The sequence below is a fragment of the Malassezia sympodialis genome, genomic scaffold, assembly GCF_000349305.1.
Source record: "Malassezia sympodialis ATCC 42132 genomic scaffold, msy_sf_5, whole genome shotgun sequence".
Taxonomy (NCBI): Eukaryota; Fungi; Basidiomycota; class Malasseziomycetes; order Malasseziales; family Malasseziaceae; genus Malassezia; species Malassezia sympodialis.
In genome coordinates, this window is record NW_017387803.1 from 131945 (window position 1) to 145672 (window position 13728).

At 54.6% G+C, this 13728-nt stretch overlaps 8 protein-coding genes and 1 pseudogene across 9 annotated transcripts; 4 read left to right on the forward strand and 5 right to left on the reverse strand.

The window, feature by feature from the left end:
* Positions 1 to 986: 986 nt before the first annotated feature.
* On the reverse strand, positions 987 to 1529 carry MSY001_1253 (uncharacterized protein; the record flags this gene model as incomplete). Its single annotated transcript, XM_018886367.1, has 1 exon — positions 987 to 1529. One exon carries the CDS (start codon positions 1527 to 1529, stop codon positions 987 to 989), a length of 543 nt encoding a protein of 180 aa, XP_018739848.1.
* Positions 1530 to 2590: 1061 nt separating this feature from the next.
* On the forward strand, positions 2591 to 5469 carry MSY001_1254 (uncharacterized protein; the record flags this gene model as incomplete). Its single annotated transcript, XM_018886368.1, has 3 exons — positions 2591 to 4140; positions 4325 to 4569; positions 4670 to 5469. 3 exons carry the CDS (start codon positions 2591 to 2593, stop codon positions 5467 to 5469), a joined length of 2595 nt encoding a protein of 864 aa, XP_018739849.1.
* Positions 5470 to 5513: 44 nt separating this feature from the next.
* On the forward strand, positions 5514 to 6003 carry MSY001_1255 (annotated as a pseudogene). The gene is made up of 4 exons: positions 5514 to 5572; positions 5601 to 5643; positions 5675 to 5821; positions 5848 to 6003. Coding segments are annotated over exons 1-4 (405 nt in total).
* Positions 6004 to 6311: 308 nt separating this feature from the next.
* Positions 6312 to 6869, reverse strand: MSY001_1256 (uncharacterized protein; the record flags this gene model as incomplete). The annotated part of the gene is made up of 2 exons (XM_018886369.1): positions 6312 to 6740; positions 6780 to 6869. 2 exons carry the CDS (start codon positions 6867 to 6869, stop codon positions 6312 to 6314), a joined length of 519 nt encoding a protein of 172 aa, XP_018739850.1.
* Positions 6870 to 7194: 325 nt separating this feature from the next.
* Positions 7195 to 8011, forward strand: MSY001_1257 (uncharacterized protein; the record flags this gene model as incomplete). Its single annotated transcript, XM_018886370.1, has 2 exons — positions 7195 to 7253; positions 7288 to 8011. 2 exons carry the CDS (start codon positions 7195 to 7197, stop codon positions 8009 to 8011), a joined length of 783 nt encoding a protein of 260 aa, XP_018739851.1.
* An 82-nt stretch (positions 8012 to 8093) lies between these two features.
* On the reverse strand, positions 8094 to 8583 carry MSY001_1258 (uncharacterized protein; the record flags this gene model as incomplete). Its single annotated transcript, XM_018886372.1, has 3 exons — positions 8094 to 8150; positions 8229 to 8278; positions 8352 to 8583. 3 exons carry the CDS (start codon positions 8581 to 8583, stop codon positions 8094 to 8096), a joined length of 339 nt encoding a protein of 112 aa, XP_018739852.1.
* Positions 8584 to 8698: 115 nt separating this feature from the next.
* Positions 8699 to 10985, forward strand: MSY001_1259 (uncharacterized protein; the record flags this gene model as incomplete). The annotated part of the gene is made up of 2 exons (XM_018886373.1): positions 8699 to 9052; positions 9081 to 10985. 2 exons carry the CDS (start codon positions 8699 to 8701, stop codon positions 10983 to 10985), a joined length of 2259 nt encoding a protein of 752 aa, XP_018739853.1.
* A 42-nt stretch (positions 10986 to 11027) lies between these two features.
* On the reverse strand, positions 11028 to 11768 carry MSY001_1260 (uncharacterized protein; the record flags this gene model as incomplete). Its single annotated transcript, XM_018886374.1, has 1 exon — positions 11028 to 11768. One exon carries the CDS (start codon positions 11766 to 11768, stop codon positions 11028 to 11030), a length of 741 nt encoding a protein of 246 aa, XP_018739854.1.
* A 120-nt stretch (positions 11769 to 11888) lies between these two features.
* MSY001_1261 (uncharacterized protein) lies at positions 11889 to 12641 on the reverse strand (the record flags this gene model as incomplete). Its single annotated transcript, XM_018886375.1, has 1 exon — positions 11889 to 12641. One exon carries the CDS (start codon positions 12639 to 12641, stop codon positions 11889 to 11891), a length of 753 nt encoding a protein of 250 aa, XP_018739855.1.
* Between the last annotated feature and the right edge of the window lie 1087 nt (positions 12642 to 13728).

The following is a 13728-nucleotide window of genomic DNA, read 5'->3' on the forward strand; positions in this document are numbered from 1 at the left end:
GCCTCTCAATACTACTCGCCACAGCGACCCGGTGCTCCGAACAATGTGGCGCGCAACACGTATGAAAGTTTGCCGACCGACCATGTGTATGCGTACAATCATATGCCATACGATGCTGGACCAGCGAGCCTTCCGGCTGTCTCATCCGCCGCTGCCTATGCCATTGCGCCTACCGAGCACCAGCAATATGATGGCACCATGGCCCAAGGCCCATCGGCTCCTTCGATGACGTCAGAGCGCACGTCGCACTCGGCGGACTATGAGCTGGCGCCCAGCCACCTGACACACACGGCCGCACCCAACGCGTATGATCCCGAAGTACCTCAGTACAGTTTCTATGGTCACAATGGGCATGACCAAGTCCTGTCAAACCGCGGACATGCGTTGGAGTCGTCGTCGACGGGCGTGCCCAGTACGATTTATAATGCCTACCACGCACCGTCGTTGGACTCGGTGCCGGAGCCCACGCAAGTTGGCGGACCTATGGCAGTGAATCAGGCCCCGCCCGTGACAGCGGGTGGTCTACTGCCCGTGCCCATCACAGCGTCCGACGATGCCCCGCCATATGCGGCGGGCCCGAGCGCGCCTGTGACGTCTGACAAGAAACGGCCTGTGGACACCACGGCCCAGCCGACTTCGCTTGATACCTACACCTCGGCGGCAGAAGCGAGGCAGGGTGTGACGAGAGCGTTTGGCACGGACGCCGAGGGCCAAAGCGCTCTGGAGCACGGCGAGTGGGACCCACCCGCTCTGTCAAGTGCATGGTTCCCCACTTCTGAGGTCCCAGCCCACCAGACTGTTGGCGAGTCTGTGCGTATGAGCGGCGCACCTATGCAGGGCGAAGCGGTGAACACTGAGTCGACGTTGACTCATACGGAAGGTGAATCGGCGCTTGTGGAGCATGCACCTGCACGACTGGTCGTGCGCAATCCCTCGCCAGAAGAGGAGTGAACGCATCACACACATTCTATTTCATACAGCCTTAGTTAAAACAACGTTTCTTCGTCGCGAAGGTATTCGCCGACGTCGGCCTGGTGGAACACGATGATGTTCGTCGGGTCCATGTTCCGGGTATCCGCAGTAGAACGGGCAGTGACGCCGAACCCGAGTCCCACGCCACTCATGCTAAGCACAACCACACCAGCATGCTCGGGGGTGTCGTCGGTGATGCGTCCGACGTGCGCCTTGACGACGTGGTTCCCATAGAGAAAAGGCATCTCACCGTTTGGCTTGATCCACACCTTGTAGCGAGCATATTGCACCAGGTGATCTAGCGCTGTAATGTGCAGGCGAAACTTGCCTGTCTTAGAAAACTTGCCAAAGCAAGTACCAAGCGACATGAGGTTGGGGCGTGCTACCGACACGGCCAGTTTCATCGTCGCCTCCGCCACATAGTATACACGGTCGCGATGCAGCCGGAAGACGTGCGGGTCATCCGGCCGGTCAATCAGATGTACCAGATTCTTTCCAATATAGTGCGCAAGCTTTTCGAAGAGCGTTGTGGTCTCCGCATCCGTAAGGGGACGCATGGCTGCAACGACAAGACAGCCGCGGCCGTAGTGCAAGAGAGGCCTAGGAAAAAAACGAGCAGCACGTGGCTTTCCACTTTTTCTGGCCACCCACGCATCTGCACGCTACGCTCATGGTGCGCCGATCCAGGAAGCCTCGGCAAGACGGACGGAAAGCGTCAGTTCGGCCACACGCGCCAGAATGGGACGATAGTGACGAAGATACTGGACCGCGCGGTCCTCGTGTGTTCGATGACTCGGATGACGAGCCAGAGGGCATTGTGGGGGACGATGAGGAGATTGACAGTGACGAAGCATTTGGTGAAGACGACGACTGGGCGCTGCCTAAGTCCGTTTCTCGCTCGAATCAGGAGGCAGAAAGTGAGGATGATAGTGAAGAGGGCCCATCCGATTTCGAAGACGATGATGGCGACGACATCGTCGCGCTCAGCAACCTTTTGGACGAGGCGCCCGACGAGGAATCCCACGCGCCAGCCGGCGACCAAGGCAGCGATTCCGACGAGGACGAGGAAGGGTTCGAGGGATTTGATGAAGATTTGGCTGCTCTCTGGTCGCGCAAGCGCTCGCATGCCGAAGGCGATGATCAGCCACGGAAGCGCCAGGAGCGCACTGAGGCAGTCCAGGAAGGCACCGATGCTGCTGGCGGCACGACCAAGCTCCGTCTCGAGGACTTGATGGCGCTAGGTAAAGGGTCGCTGATGGGCAAAGTCCAGGCACTCGCCGAGGCGCCCAACGATGGCCGACACCCTATCGCATCTAAGCGCGGTGGCGGTGTGCTACAGGCACCACTCCCGAGGATTGTACAGGACCGCTTGGATCGTTCGGCCGCATACAAGCTCTCAAAAGAGGAAGTCCAGGGCTGGGCACCTACGATCAAGCGCCTTCGCGAGGCTGAGCACCTGTCCTTTCCGTTGCAGCCAACTGCCCAACCCCCAGCCGCCTCTAACGCAGGCCTTGCATCTAGGTTCAAGCCTACCACTGACATGGAGCGCTCTGTAGCAGCTCTGCTGGAGGAGGGAGGTCTCACGGAGAAGCAAATGGCCGAAGAGGAGGGGTTGGCTATGAAAGCTCTCGACCCTGAAGAAGCGTTACGTCGACAGACAGAGCTTCGTCGCATGCGCGAACTCATGTTCCGTGCGGAACAGAAAGCTCGTCGGGCCAACAAAATCAAGAGCAAGACGTATCGACGCGTGCATCGGAAAGAGCGCGAGCGCATGCAGCAGCAACTGGCCGAATTGACCGCTGCAGAGGGGGGTCTCGACGATGAGGAGCGCGAGGAACTCATGTACAAGGCTGCCAAGGACCGTGCCAAAGAACGTGCAACGTTGCGGCACAAGAACACCGGAAAATGGGCCAAGATGCATGTGGGTCGTAATGACGAGGCGTCCCGAGACGCGACGCTAGCGTTGGAAGAGCAGCTTCGTCGTGGCGATGAGTTGCGCAAGCGTATTCATACAATGGATGAAGACGACGATGAGCTGTCTCTGGACGACGACGACACAGATGGGCGCGCCACTGCCTTCGACGAACTGGCCGATTTTGAACAGAAGGAAGCCGAGAGAGATGCCCGCGAAGAGGCGGAGCTGGAGGCATCAGACAAGAAGGGCAAGGGTCTGTTAAACATGAAATTTATGAAAGACGCACGCGAACGGCAATCCAAGGCAGCGAGAGAAACAATCCAATCCCTCCGCGATATGGTCACGCAAGAGGACGACACCAGTGACACTGAGGCCGGCAGACCGGACGGCGTGGATGTGCACCAAGTTGGTCATGCAGCCGGTCGTGCTGTGTACCATACTGCTGCGGCTCGTGAGAATCATACCCAGGCCCCAACGGAGCGCCCAGCTAACCCTTTTAAGACAAGCCAGAGCAATCCATGGCTGGCAGATTCCGAGGAACGTACTAAGGGACCTGCTGTATCGTCGGTACCCAGTGGCACGGATAATACTGCAGCGGCGCGCTCGCGGCATCGCACAGAACGTCATTTACAGCGGGGACAGGAAGCGCGTGCAGCGGCCATGGATGATGCCGCACTTGCCATTGATCCCCATGCCCAGATGCAGGCGGCCGCAGCCTCCGAGTCAGACAGCGACGCAGAGCCAGTTGAGGTCTCCAAGACCAGTCGCGGGAAGCGTGGGCGAGGTAAGAGGCACAGTTCGACTCTGCCGTCGATGCAGCGGGACCTCGTGTCTGAGGCCTTTGCGGGAGACGATGTCGCTGTCGACTTTGTGAAGGAAAAGCAAGCCGTGGTGGGAGCCGAGGCGCCAAGGGAGGAGGACACGACGTTACCCGGTTGGGGCAGCTGGGGTGGAAAAGGCGTTCGACGCAAGTCTCAAAAGAACCCTCATCTCATCAAGAAGGTGGCCGGTATCGACCCGCGAAATCGAAAGGACTACGGTATGGATCATGTCATTGTCAATGAGAAGCTTGATAAAAAGGCCAGCAAGTACAAGGCCAAAGACCTACCTTTCCCATACACGAGCGCCGCGCAGTACGAGGCGGCTATGCGTACGCCCATCGGTGCAGAATGGAATACGCGCACACAACACCAGCGTCTGACCCTCCCCCGCGTGACGACCAAGATGGGCCAACGGATTGATCCAATTCGTGCGTAGCATGTTCAGAACTGACCGCAGAGCGCAAATTTTAGTGCACACAGACCACCAATGCCTTAGTCATCCAACCATTTTTTTGCCATCTACCATGAGTCGTGCCGCAAGGCGACATGGCGATGCGTTAACGAAGCCTGATGCCCCCGTACATCGAGGAATCAGTGAATACGACGTCTCAGATAGTTCTACGGATGTACCAGAGGGTGCTGAAAGCGATGAAAACATGACTGAGCATGCCATGGATGGAGACGATGATGAGTCCTCGGAGTCGTCTGGTAGCGACGAGGAAGGCGTACTGGAAGATGATGAAGAACTTTCAGATGAAGAAGAAGGTCCTGGATATGCCCAATTTATTGATCCTGATGACGAAAGCGATGAGGAACCTGAGGTCGTCACAGACGAGGACGAGGAAGACACTCTGCGACAGCGTACGTCCCAAAACTTACACAGAAATCACATCGATCCCTTTTTCAAAGCTCCTTAAGGCCCAGCGCACACTTCGTCGAGGTAATACTGCGGATGCTCCAGCCATTCCTGACTCTTCCGATATCAGTGAAAAGCGGGAACAGGCCAAGCAGCGTCTACGTGAATTGGGGATGATGCAAAAGTTTTCGCAAGGTGACAAGGTGCAGCATGCACTTGAGACTCGAGGATCCAAGAATGCGCCAACTGTCATGTCCGCTCGGAGACCCGTTTCGCGGAAGCGTAACGTCGTTGAACCGTCACATCGAACAAAGAGTCGCGATCCTCGCTTTGACTCTTTGTCGGCGGGCCCTGTCAACTTGGACTTGCATGCCAAGTCGTACAGCTTCATACCCGGCATGTATCAAAATGAAATCCAGTCGCTACGATCGACCTATGGCAGGTTGAAACAAATGGAGGCGCACCATGCAGGGCCAAAGGCGAAAAGCCAGCAGGCACTTCAAATTCGAGAAGAAAGAGAGAAGGTTGAACGCGCCTTGCGCCGTGCCGAAAGCCAAGACAATGAGCGCCAACGTCGCGAGCTCGAGCGCAGTGTTAAATCGGATTTCAAGAAGGAAAACCAACGTCGTGTGGATGCTGGTATGAAACCCTTCTTCCCCAAGAAACACCAGCTTCAAGAAGCTATCCTGCGGAAGAAATTCGATACTATGACCGGCTCTAGCGAGTCAGGTTCTTCCGCTGCTTTGCGAAAAGCGATGGATCGGAAACGCAAGAAGGATGCACAGAAACAGAAAAAGTCCCTTGATGCTGCGTTGGGTGGCGGAGCACGCACAGATTTCCTGCCTACACGGCGAACAGGCACATCACATAGTGGACAACCCCACAAGCGCGGCCGCCGTGGCTAGTAGCTCCGTAGTGATATGTGGAGGAACCTTGCTGCTTTCGAGTCATGGGCGCTCAGAGCTCGAGGGGACCGAAGGTCACCAAGCAAGACCGCGCCGTTTTAGAGTGCGTAGCGTCACTCACGAACACATAGCTTGAAAATTCAGCGTGACCGTGTTCGCCAATATCAACTGAAGGTATGTACAGGTCTGCTAACGCCAGCTTCAGCATGTGTTGGACTGTGAATACGAAGCAGCGCGCGAGGCTTTGCGGTCCGGATACAAAGAGCGTGCACGACTAGCGCTTCGGCGTCGCGCCTACCAGCAAGGGCTCATTGAGAAAACAGACCAGCAGCTGGCTACATTGCAGGAATTGGTACGTGTGCGCGCACTCATTAGCAGGTATCTACTATTGAATATGCCCAGCTTGAACAGAGCATCATGTACGGACTAGAACAAGGCAACCAAGTCCTTCGACAAATACAAAAAGAGACTAGTATGGATCGCGTCGAACGTCTTCTAGACGATACCGCAGAGGCGCAACAATACCAACGCGTATGTTATCATATCATGGTTCTATCTAATGTCTCAGGAAATTGACGACATGTTGTCTTCACATCTTACTTTGGAAGAACAGGAGGCTGTCGAGGCAGAACTTGAACAGCTAGCTTCAGCGGCAACGCAAAAGACGGTACAGGAACCGAGCATCGCGCTTCCTACGCCACCGACAAGCATTCCCAATAAAACGGTTACACAGCCTTCTTCCTCGAGTTATCAGCGGGAGATAATCACAGAGAGTTCATAAGTCGTATACCAGTACAAAGATAAGGAAATCGGATGTTCGTAGCAATCAAGCACCGGGCTGCCTAGACGGTGCCAGAGCCGACGTGCGCTGTCGCTGTCGTCTTCCCGGTAGCAGCCTCTTGCATTACCTCAATATGGCCCTGCTTGAAGTTTCCTGTCGCCTGTCGCTTCGCACGGTAGTCCTGGATCGCACTCTTGATAGCGTCCTCGGCCAGCATCGAGCAATGAAGCTTGACAGGAGGAAGAGACAGCTCACGAGCCACCTCCGTGTTCTTGATAGCGGCAGCTTCGTCCAGAGACATACCCTTTACCCGTTCGGTCATGAAACTCGAGCTTGCAATGGCCGAGCCACAACCAAAGGTCTTGAAGCGCACATCCTCAATGATACCTTCATCGTTGACTTTAATGCTAAGCTTCATGACATCGCCGCAGGCAGGAGCACCTACCAGGCCAATGCCTACGTCCTTATCCGTCTTCAAGAACGAGCCCACCTGATATGGTTAGCAATACCCTGGCACACGAGCACTTACGTTACGCGGGTTGTTGTAGTGGTCAAGCACCTTTTCATGGTACATGCGAACGGGCCGAACAAGACCCGCGGTAGCGCGTGGCAAACGCATCGCGGTGGTTCGCAAAGTCGGCACGGTCATACTCAAGAACATGTCGGCTGGAGTGGTGGAAAGAATCTTTCTTGTATTAGGCGTCAACGATCGATTTCCCCCTCAAGAGGCCTTCGCTTAGTCGAGCGGATGGCTGGGTTTGACCGACACACTAGCCAATCAGCTTTGACCTAGTTGATCTGTCTGATAATCTAGCGTCCTTTGACCCACAACTGACAGGCAATTAGTCATCTACGGCGAAAGCCATGGAAAGCCCGTGCGTGCATTGACAGGTTCGGAGATAGTCTTCCGTACGGGACCGCACGGCTGTTAACGTCTTGACACGATGGTTTACGAAGTTAAGCTCACTGGTACTGTTGTTTGCAGCGGTGGTAACCGTGGCATGTAAGTAAACTGTTCTTTTGATTAACATACTTAGTGGTCTTGCCATTACCCGTGCTTGCGCGCAGGCTGGTGCCAATGTCGCCGTCCTGTACCGCTCCCACCCCGACGCCGAAAAGAACGCCGAGGCTGTGGCGAAGGAGTTTGGCGTCAAAGTGAAGGCGTACCAGTGCGACGTCAGCGATGCTGACCAGGTTAAGAAGGTCCTCAAGACGGCGGAGGAAGAGCTTGGCCAGATTACTGCGCTGGCTGCCAACGCTGGTGTGTCGGTCGTGAAGCCTGCTCTTGAACTCACCGAGGAGGACTTCCACAAAGTCTTCAACGTGAATGTTCTGGGTGTGTTTAACACTTGCAAGAGCGTTGTTTCCCACTGGGTCGAGACTGGCTACAAGAAGGGCTCCATCGTTGTCACCTCGTCGATGAGCTCTGAGATCTACAACCAGAAGGGTCTTAACGATCCTCTTACCCAGATCTTCTACAACTCCTCGAAGGGAGCTGTTACCAACATGGTCAAGGGTCTTGCTACCGAGTTTATCAAGTACGGTGTGCGTATCAATGCCCTTGAGCCTGGCTTCTGCAACACGGAGCAGACCAGCGGCATGGATGCCAAGATTCGCGACTACCAGGCTTCGAGCGTGCCCATGGGTCGCTTCAGCGAGCCTGTGGAGCAGGGCGAGCCCGCTGCTTTCCTGCTGAGTGACCACGCCAGCTACATGACTGGTAGCCAGCTGCGCGTGGACGGTGGTTTCACTTGCTGGTAAATTCCATACAAGCCATAGAAAATACACGTCCTCAATACGACTAGATGCCTTATCATCGATTTGGTATCCTACAGGTGCGATGTTAGCGGACAATCTTGATACCAAGACTGCGAGCACTGCCGGCGACCACCTTGCAAAGCTAATGTAAGAAAGAGCAACTCACCTCTTTTTCACTAACGTCCACATCCTTGCGCTTGATTTTAGCGATTTCATAGACATGCTTAATGCTGATGGTGCCCGTGACTTCCGCTCCGGGTTTGCGAGCTCCTGTGGTGATATTCGCAGCGCGCTTCAGCAAAAGCGATGTAGGTGGGGCTGGTGTGAGTCTGAACACACATACTTAGTGTTTTGAAGCTGAATGTGCGGTCTGGCTGGATCGTGACCACTGTCGGTGTCAAGAGCCCAGGTTCCAGGTCCGCTGTGCGCGCGTTGAACTCTTTTGCAAAGTCCATAGCCTTGACACCTTTTGCACCGAGTGCCGGTCCTACAGGGGGCTGTGCAGAAGCCTTTCCTGCAGGCACCATGAGCTTAACAATGGTGGCTACAGCGGCCTTGCCGCCTGCCTTTGACATTGGTTGGATGCGGTGGACGCTCGCCGCCCTTGAACGAGGCCTTCTGACTCGCACGTGACCTATGAAGGCCTGTACGCTCTGCCACGAAAAAATCGAGTGGAGGCTACCGTTGACCATGTCGGCCACGCATGAGCCGGCGCGGGTGTACACCGTTTCGGGTGGCACAGCATCGGCGCCGGAGGAAGCTTCTTACAATTCCACTTCTTTACCAGACATATTGAGACGATCAGGGTCATCTAATAAACGAAAAAAGAGAAAAGGCGCCCTGGAGAATGATCGACTGCTTTCTAAAATCGAGCTGATCCAAGACTTTGAATTCCCCATTGCGAGCAACAAGGTCCGGTTTACCCGTGATGGGCTGCATATTATGGCTACTGGAACATATAAGCCGCAGATTCGTGTGTGGGAATGCGAGCAACTAAGCTTGAAGTTTGAGCGCCACACCGATGCGGAGAACGTGGACTTTGTGGTACGTTTTGACTTCTCACTAACTTCAGCTTCTCTCTGATGACTGGACCAAGTCCCTGCACTTGCAAGCTGATCGCTCTTTGGAGCTGCATAATCAAGGTGGCACGCATACGCGCGTGCGCTTGCCTCGCTTTGGCCGCGCACTTGCATACCACTATCCCTCTGCGGATGCGTTGGTGGGGGCATCTGGTACTGAGATCTACCGATTGAACTTGGCGCAGGGTCGGTACCTTGCTCCATATACCCTGGGATCTCAGGGCCATCTTGTGACAGGCTGCAATGCGATTGATGTCAATCCCGCCCACGGTCTTCTTAGTTTTGGAACGGAAGGCGCGGGTATTATCGAACTTTGGGATCCTCGCATGCGTCGTCTAGCAGGATCGTTGAGTATTGCCACACAAACTGTCTTGGACGCTGCCCTGCTTATGGCACGTCGGCAAATGCCTAGTATTTCTCTTTCCAGCGATGCCAACGAGGACATGGTTTCAGAAGCCTCGTCATCTCTTGCCACGACTGCTCTAGCGAGTGCAGCTGATGGCCTGAACTTGGCTGTGGGCACCAACACGGGTCACGTTCTTCTGTATGATTTGCGCATGGATAAGCCCTATACCACCAAGGATCAGGGCTTTGGCATGCCTATCAAGTCACTTTCATGGCCTGGTGACGCCAATGAGAGTACGAGCTCGCGCACACGCTCAGAAGCCGAAGGGAAGGTCATGAGCGCCGATGCCAAGGTGATCAAGATCTGGGATAAGCAGACGGGTGATAATTTGGTATCTGTGGCGCCTGCTGGCCCGCTGACGAACTTGAACCATGTGCAGCACTACCCTGGAAGTGGTCTGCTGTTTGCGGCTGTGGAGGCGACACAGATGGCAGCTTGGTACGTGCCTGCATTGGGTCCTGCTCCACGGTGGTGCAGCTTTATCGACAATATCACGGATGAAATCGAGGCAGCTGATACAGCCAACACGGGCGGTGGTGCTAATGCCTACGAAGACTTCAAGTTTGTGGATCAGGCCGAGCTAGAACGCCTCGAACTGGGCCACCTTGTCGGGACACCCTTGCTGCGTCCTTACATGCACGGCTACTTCCTTTCGCTCAAACTGTACGAGCGTGCGCGTCTATTGGCCCACCCTACTGCCTTCGAGGAAGCCAAGCAACGGGCGATTCAGAGCCGACTCGAGCGCGAAGCAGAAAGTCGTGTGCGTAGCGTGAAGAACACACGCAAGCTTGGCAGCCACATCCAGGTCAATCGTCAACTAGCTGAGAAGCTCTCTGCTTCCACAAGTGAAGGAGGTGAAGGGTTGCTCCAGGATTCCCGGTTCAAGGAGCTGTTCACGAATCCTGAATTCCAGGTGGATGAGACTAGTCGCGAATATGCGCTCTTGCATCCCAGTGAATCGATCAAGGAGCGCCCGGCCCCTCGCGAATCGCAACGACCTCTCGTACCTGCCATGGAGGAAGAGCAGGAAAGCGACGTCGAGTCCCTCGATCCGGATCAAGAAGAGTCTGCCGGATCCGCCTCAGAGGAATCTGATCGTGAGCCACCTGCCAAGCCGAAGGAGGCTCCCCGGGTACACATGCCTCGCGTGGTAGAGAGTTTCGACTCGGCCTTTGACGGAGAGGACGATGCCAAGCACATGCCGCTGGGAGAGCGCGCGCGTCAGTGGCGCCCCCACGACAAGGAGAGCGACAAAGACATGGGCGGAGGCACTATATCCTGGACTCCTTCAGGTAAGCCGAGTGAACCCAAGGCCAAGAAGCCGAAGCCGACCCGCGAAGAAACCTTTGGTATGGGTCTATCCAAGGGCGCTGGTGTCGAAGAAGGCTACGGAGTCGATGCATTGTCCAAGCAGGCTAGGTTTGGCCGGACAGAGCGTCGCAAGCCTACCCGAAGTGCAAGCAAAAATGCGATGCGGGCTCATAGTCAATAAGTTACAAAGCCAAGCTGATCCTGTTAGCGATTCAGATACATACTAATCCTTCACCTCTTGCTCCGTCAAGCGCCGGAACACCGGTGTGGGCTCCTGGCTCATACCTACACGTGCCTTCGTAGCGACGCCGATGATGCCGATTTCAATGGTCTTTTCCGTCATTTGGCCCTCGAATCCCTCTTTCAACGTAAGGATGGCAGTATGAATGGCGTCTTCCAGCGAAATATCTTCACTGTAACGTTTTTCGAGGAAGGTTTTCGCATTGGTCATATTCTTACCCATGGCGCTCGCCTTCCACATGAAATAGCTACCACTGGGATCGACCTGGTACAGGGAGGGGCCGCGTACTGCGTCGAATCCAGCAACAAGGAGACTGACACCAAATGGCCGCACACCACCGCTCTGCGTGGCATCCTGCATGACAGTAGCAATTTCCTGCACTAGGACCTTCGTGGTAGGGTATTCTCCGTAGATTTTCCAATACGACTGAGCGATCTTGCGTGATTTGGCCAACAAGACGCGAAAGTCAGGGCCCATGCCTGAGTATACAATGCCGATGTTCGGGCACACTACTGCCACTTTTTCAATCGCCGCATCATCGACCAGTGGCGACGGTGGACGCTTTTCCGTCGCAATGACAACCGCATTCGAGGCCTTGATCCCCAGACTGGTGGTTCCCTGGTTCACAGCCGCCAGCGCATGCTCAATTTGAACTAGTTTGCCACTCGGCGAGAAAGTGGTAAGCGAGAAGCTATAGGCTCCTTCGCCTGCACCTGCGCTCATGATACTGCTTGGGAGCTAGTGTCCTGGTCAAGGCCGCGCGGCCGCCTCGCGCAGCCGACGAGTCACGTGGATTACGAGGTCCATGCGCGGCTGCATGAGGACGAATGGTCGACTATGGGCCTAAAAGCGGTTGGTAATGAGCTCGTCCCGCGACATTTCTCCATTAAGCAGCTTTTCCAGCATCTTCTTGGGTACAGTCCAGTCTTTGAAGAGGTGGTAGCCGATATTGTGTTGGTTGCAATAGGTGGCCAGATCATTGTCCTGCTTGTCCTTTACAAAAAGAACGTCTGCATGTCGTGCTGCCGACATGTCCGAGATGCCATCGCCAGCGAAGAACAGGAGAGGCTTTTTGGGGAGCTGGCGGAACGGCTCAATGCTGAGAGACTTGTCATGACCAAAGAAGTTATCGGGGTGACGATAGACGATCTCCCAGGTGTCACCCTTCTGTTCAGGGTCGGTGAACTTGACATCGTTGGAAATGATTTCCAGCTTGCTGGCCTCCTCTTCGCCGATGAGGTTCGAAAAAATGGCACGCAAAATGGGGGTCATACCCGAAGAGACGACAACCACAGGAATGTTGTTCGCCTTGGCAAAAGCATGGAATTCCTTGAACCCAGGGTCCAGCTTTACATCACGGCGAACAAGCTCCTGCATCTCAGGGAATGGACGGTGGACCGACTCGAGCATCTTGCGGAAGCCATCACGGAAGCCGATGCGCTCAGCAACAATGTCATCGTTGATTTTTCGGCGCTCTGCATAGCCCATACCATAGGTGTCTACCATATGATCATTGGAATCAAGCAGAGTAATGGTGCCATCAAAGTCTGTGAGAAACACGTAGTCTGCGTCGGTATACTTGGACATATCTGCCATGGTGGGAATGGTGCGAAGTCTATAATTGTGGCCGTCGGGACTGGATGCGCACGTGGCATGTAAACGCGTCAGAGTTCGCGCCTTAGCCTCCGCGCACGGTTGCGGTTCGGTGATGGCACCATCGAGCGCCAGAAATCGTCAGGCCAGACTCGCATCCGAATACCATGAACTCGGAAGACAGCTCACCTCAGGGAAACTCACTGTGGTAGGGAACTATACGCTACAGCGGACCATCGGTCAAGGCACCTACGGTCGTGTGAGGTTGGCTACTCACCGCCTGACAAATTCTCGAGTAGCTGTCAAGCAGATACCCAAGGAGCATGTTGCGAATCTTACACGGGAGATACATCACCACAGAAGGCTCCATCATCCTCATGTCCTACAACTTTTTGAAGTAATTCAGACCGAGTCTCATATATGGATGATTCTTGAACTTTGTGCTGGCGGAGAGCTCTACGACTATATCATTGAGCGTGGCAAGCTCTCAGAGTCTGAAGCTCGCTCTATGTTTGGCCAAATATGTCTTGGAGTAGCATACATCCATGACCAGGGCATCGTGCATCGTGACTTGAAGTTGGAAAATATCTTACTGGACGAGCATCACAACATCAAACTTAGTGACTTTGGTTTCACTCGCGAATACCAGGGTCATCAGCTACTACAAACCAAATGCGGGACAATAGCCTATTCGGCACCTGAAGTACTAGCTGGTATGCGCTATGTTGGACCAGAAATCGATGTTTGGTCCATGGGAATCATCTTGTATGTGCTGTTATGCGGGTATTTGCCGTTTGACGATGAAAATGATTTTATGATGCAATGGAAAATCATGCACGAAGAGGCTGACATACCTGCTACTCTATCAGATGAAGCCCGTGATCTTCTTGCAAGCATGTTGCAAAAAGACGGGTCTCGCCGACTCACCATCCGGGAAATCTTATCACACCCCTGGTTTCGGGCTTGCACCACGAATTACCTGGACATGTTATCTAGTCCCCGACCTGCCTTATTTACAAGCTCTGTCGAAAAGGACCTTTTTATGAATCTCCAGGATCTCGGCTTTGCTGTGGGTCAAATCCAACACAGC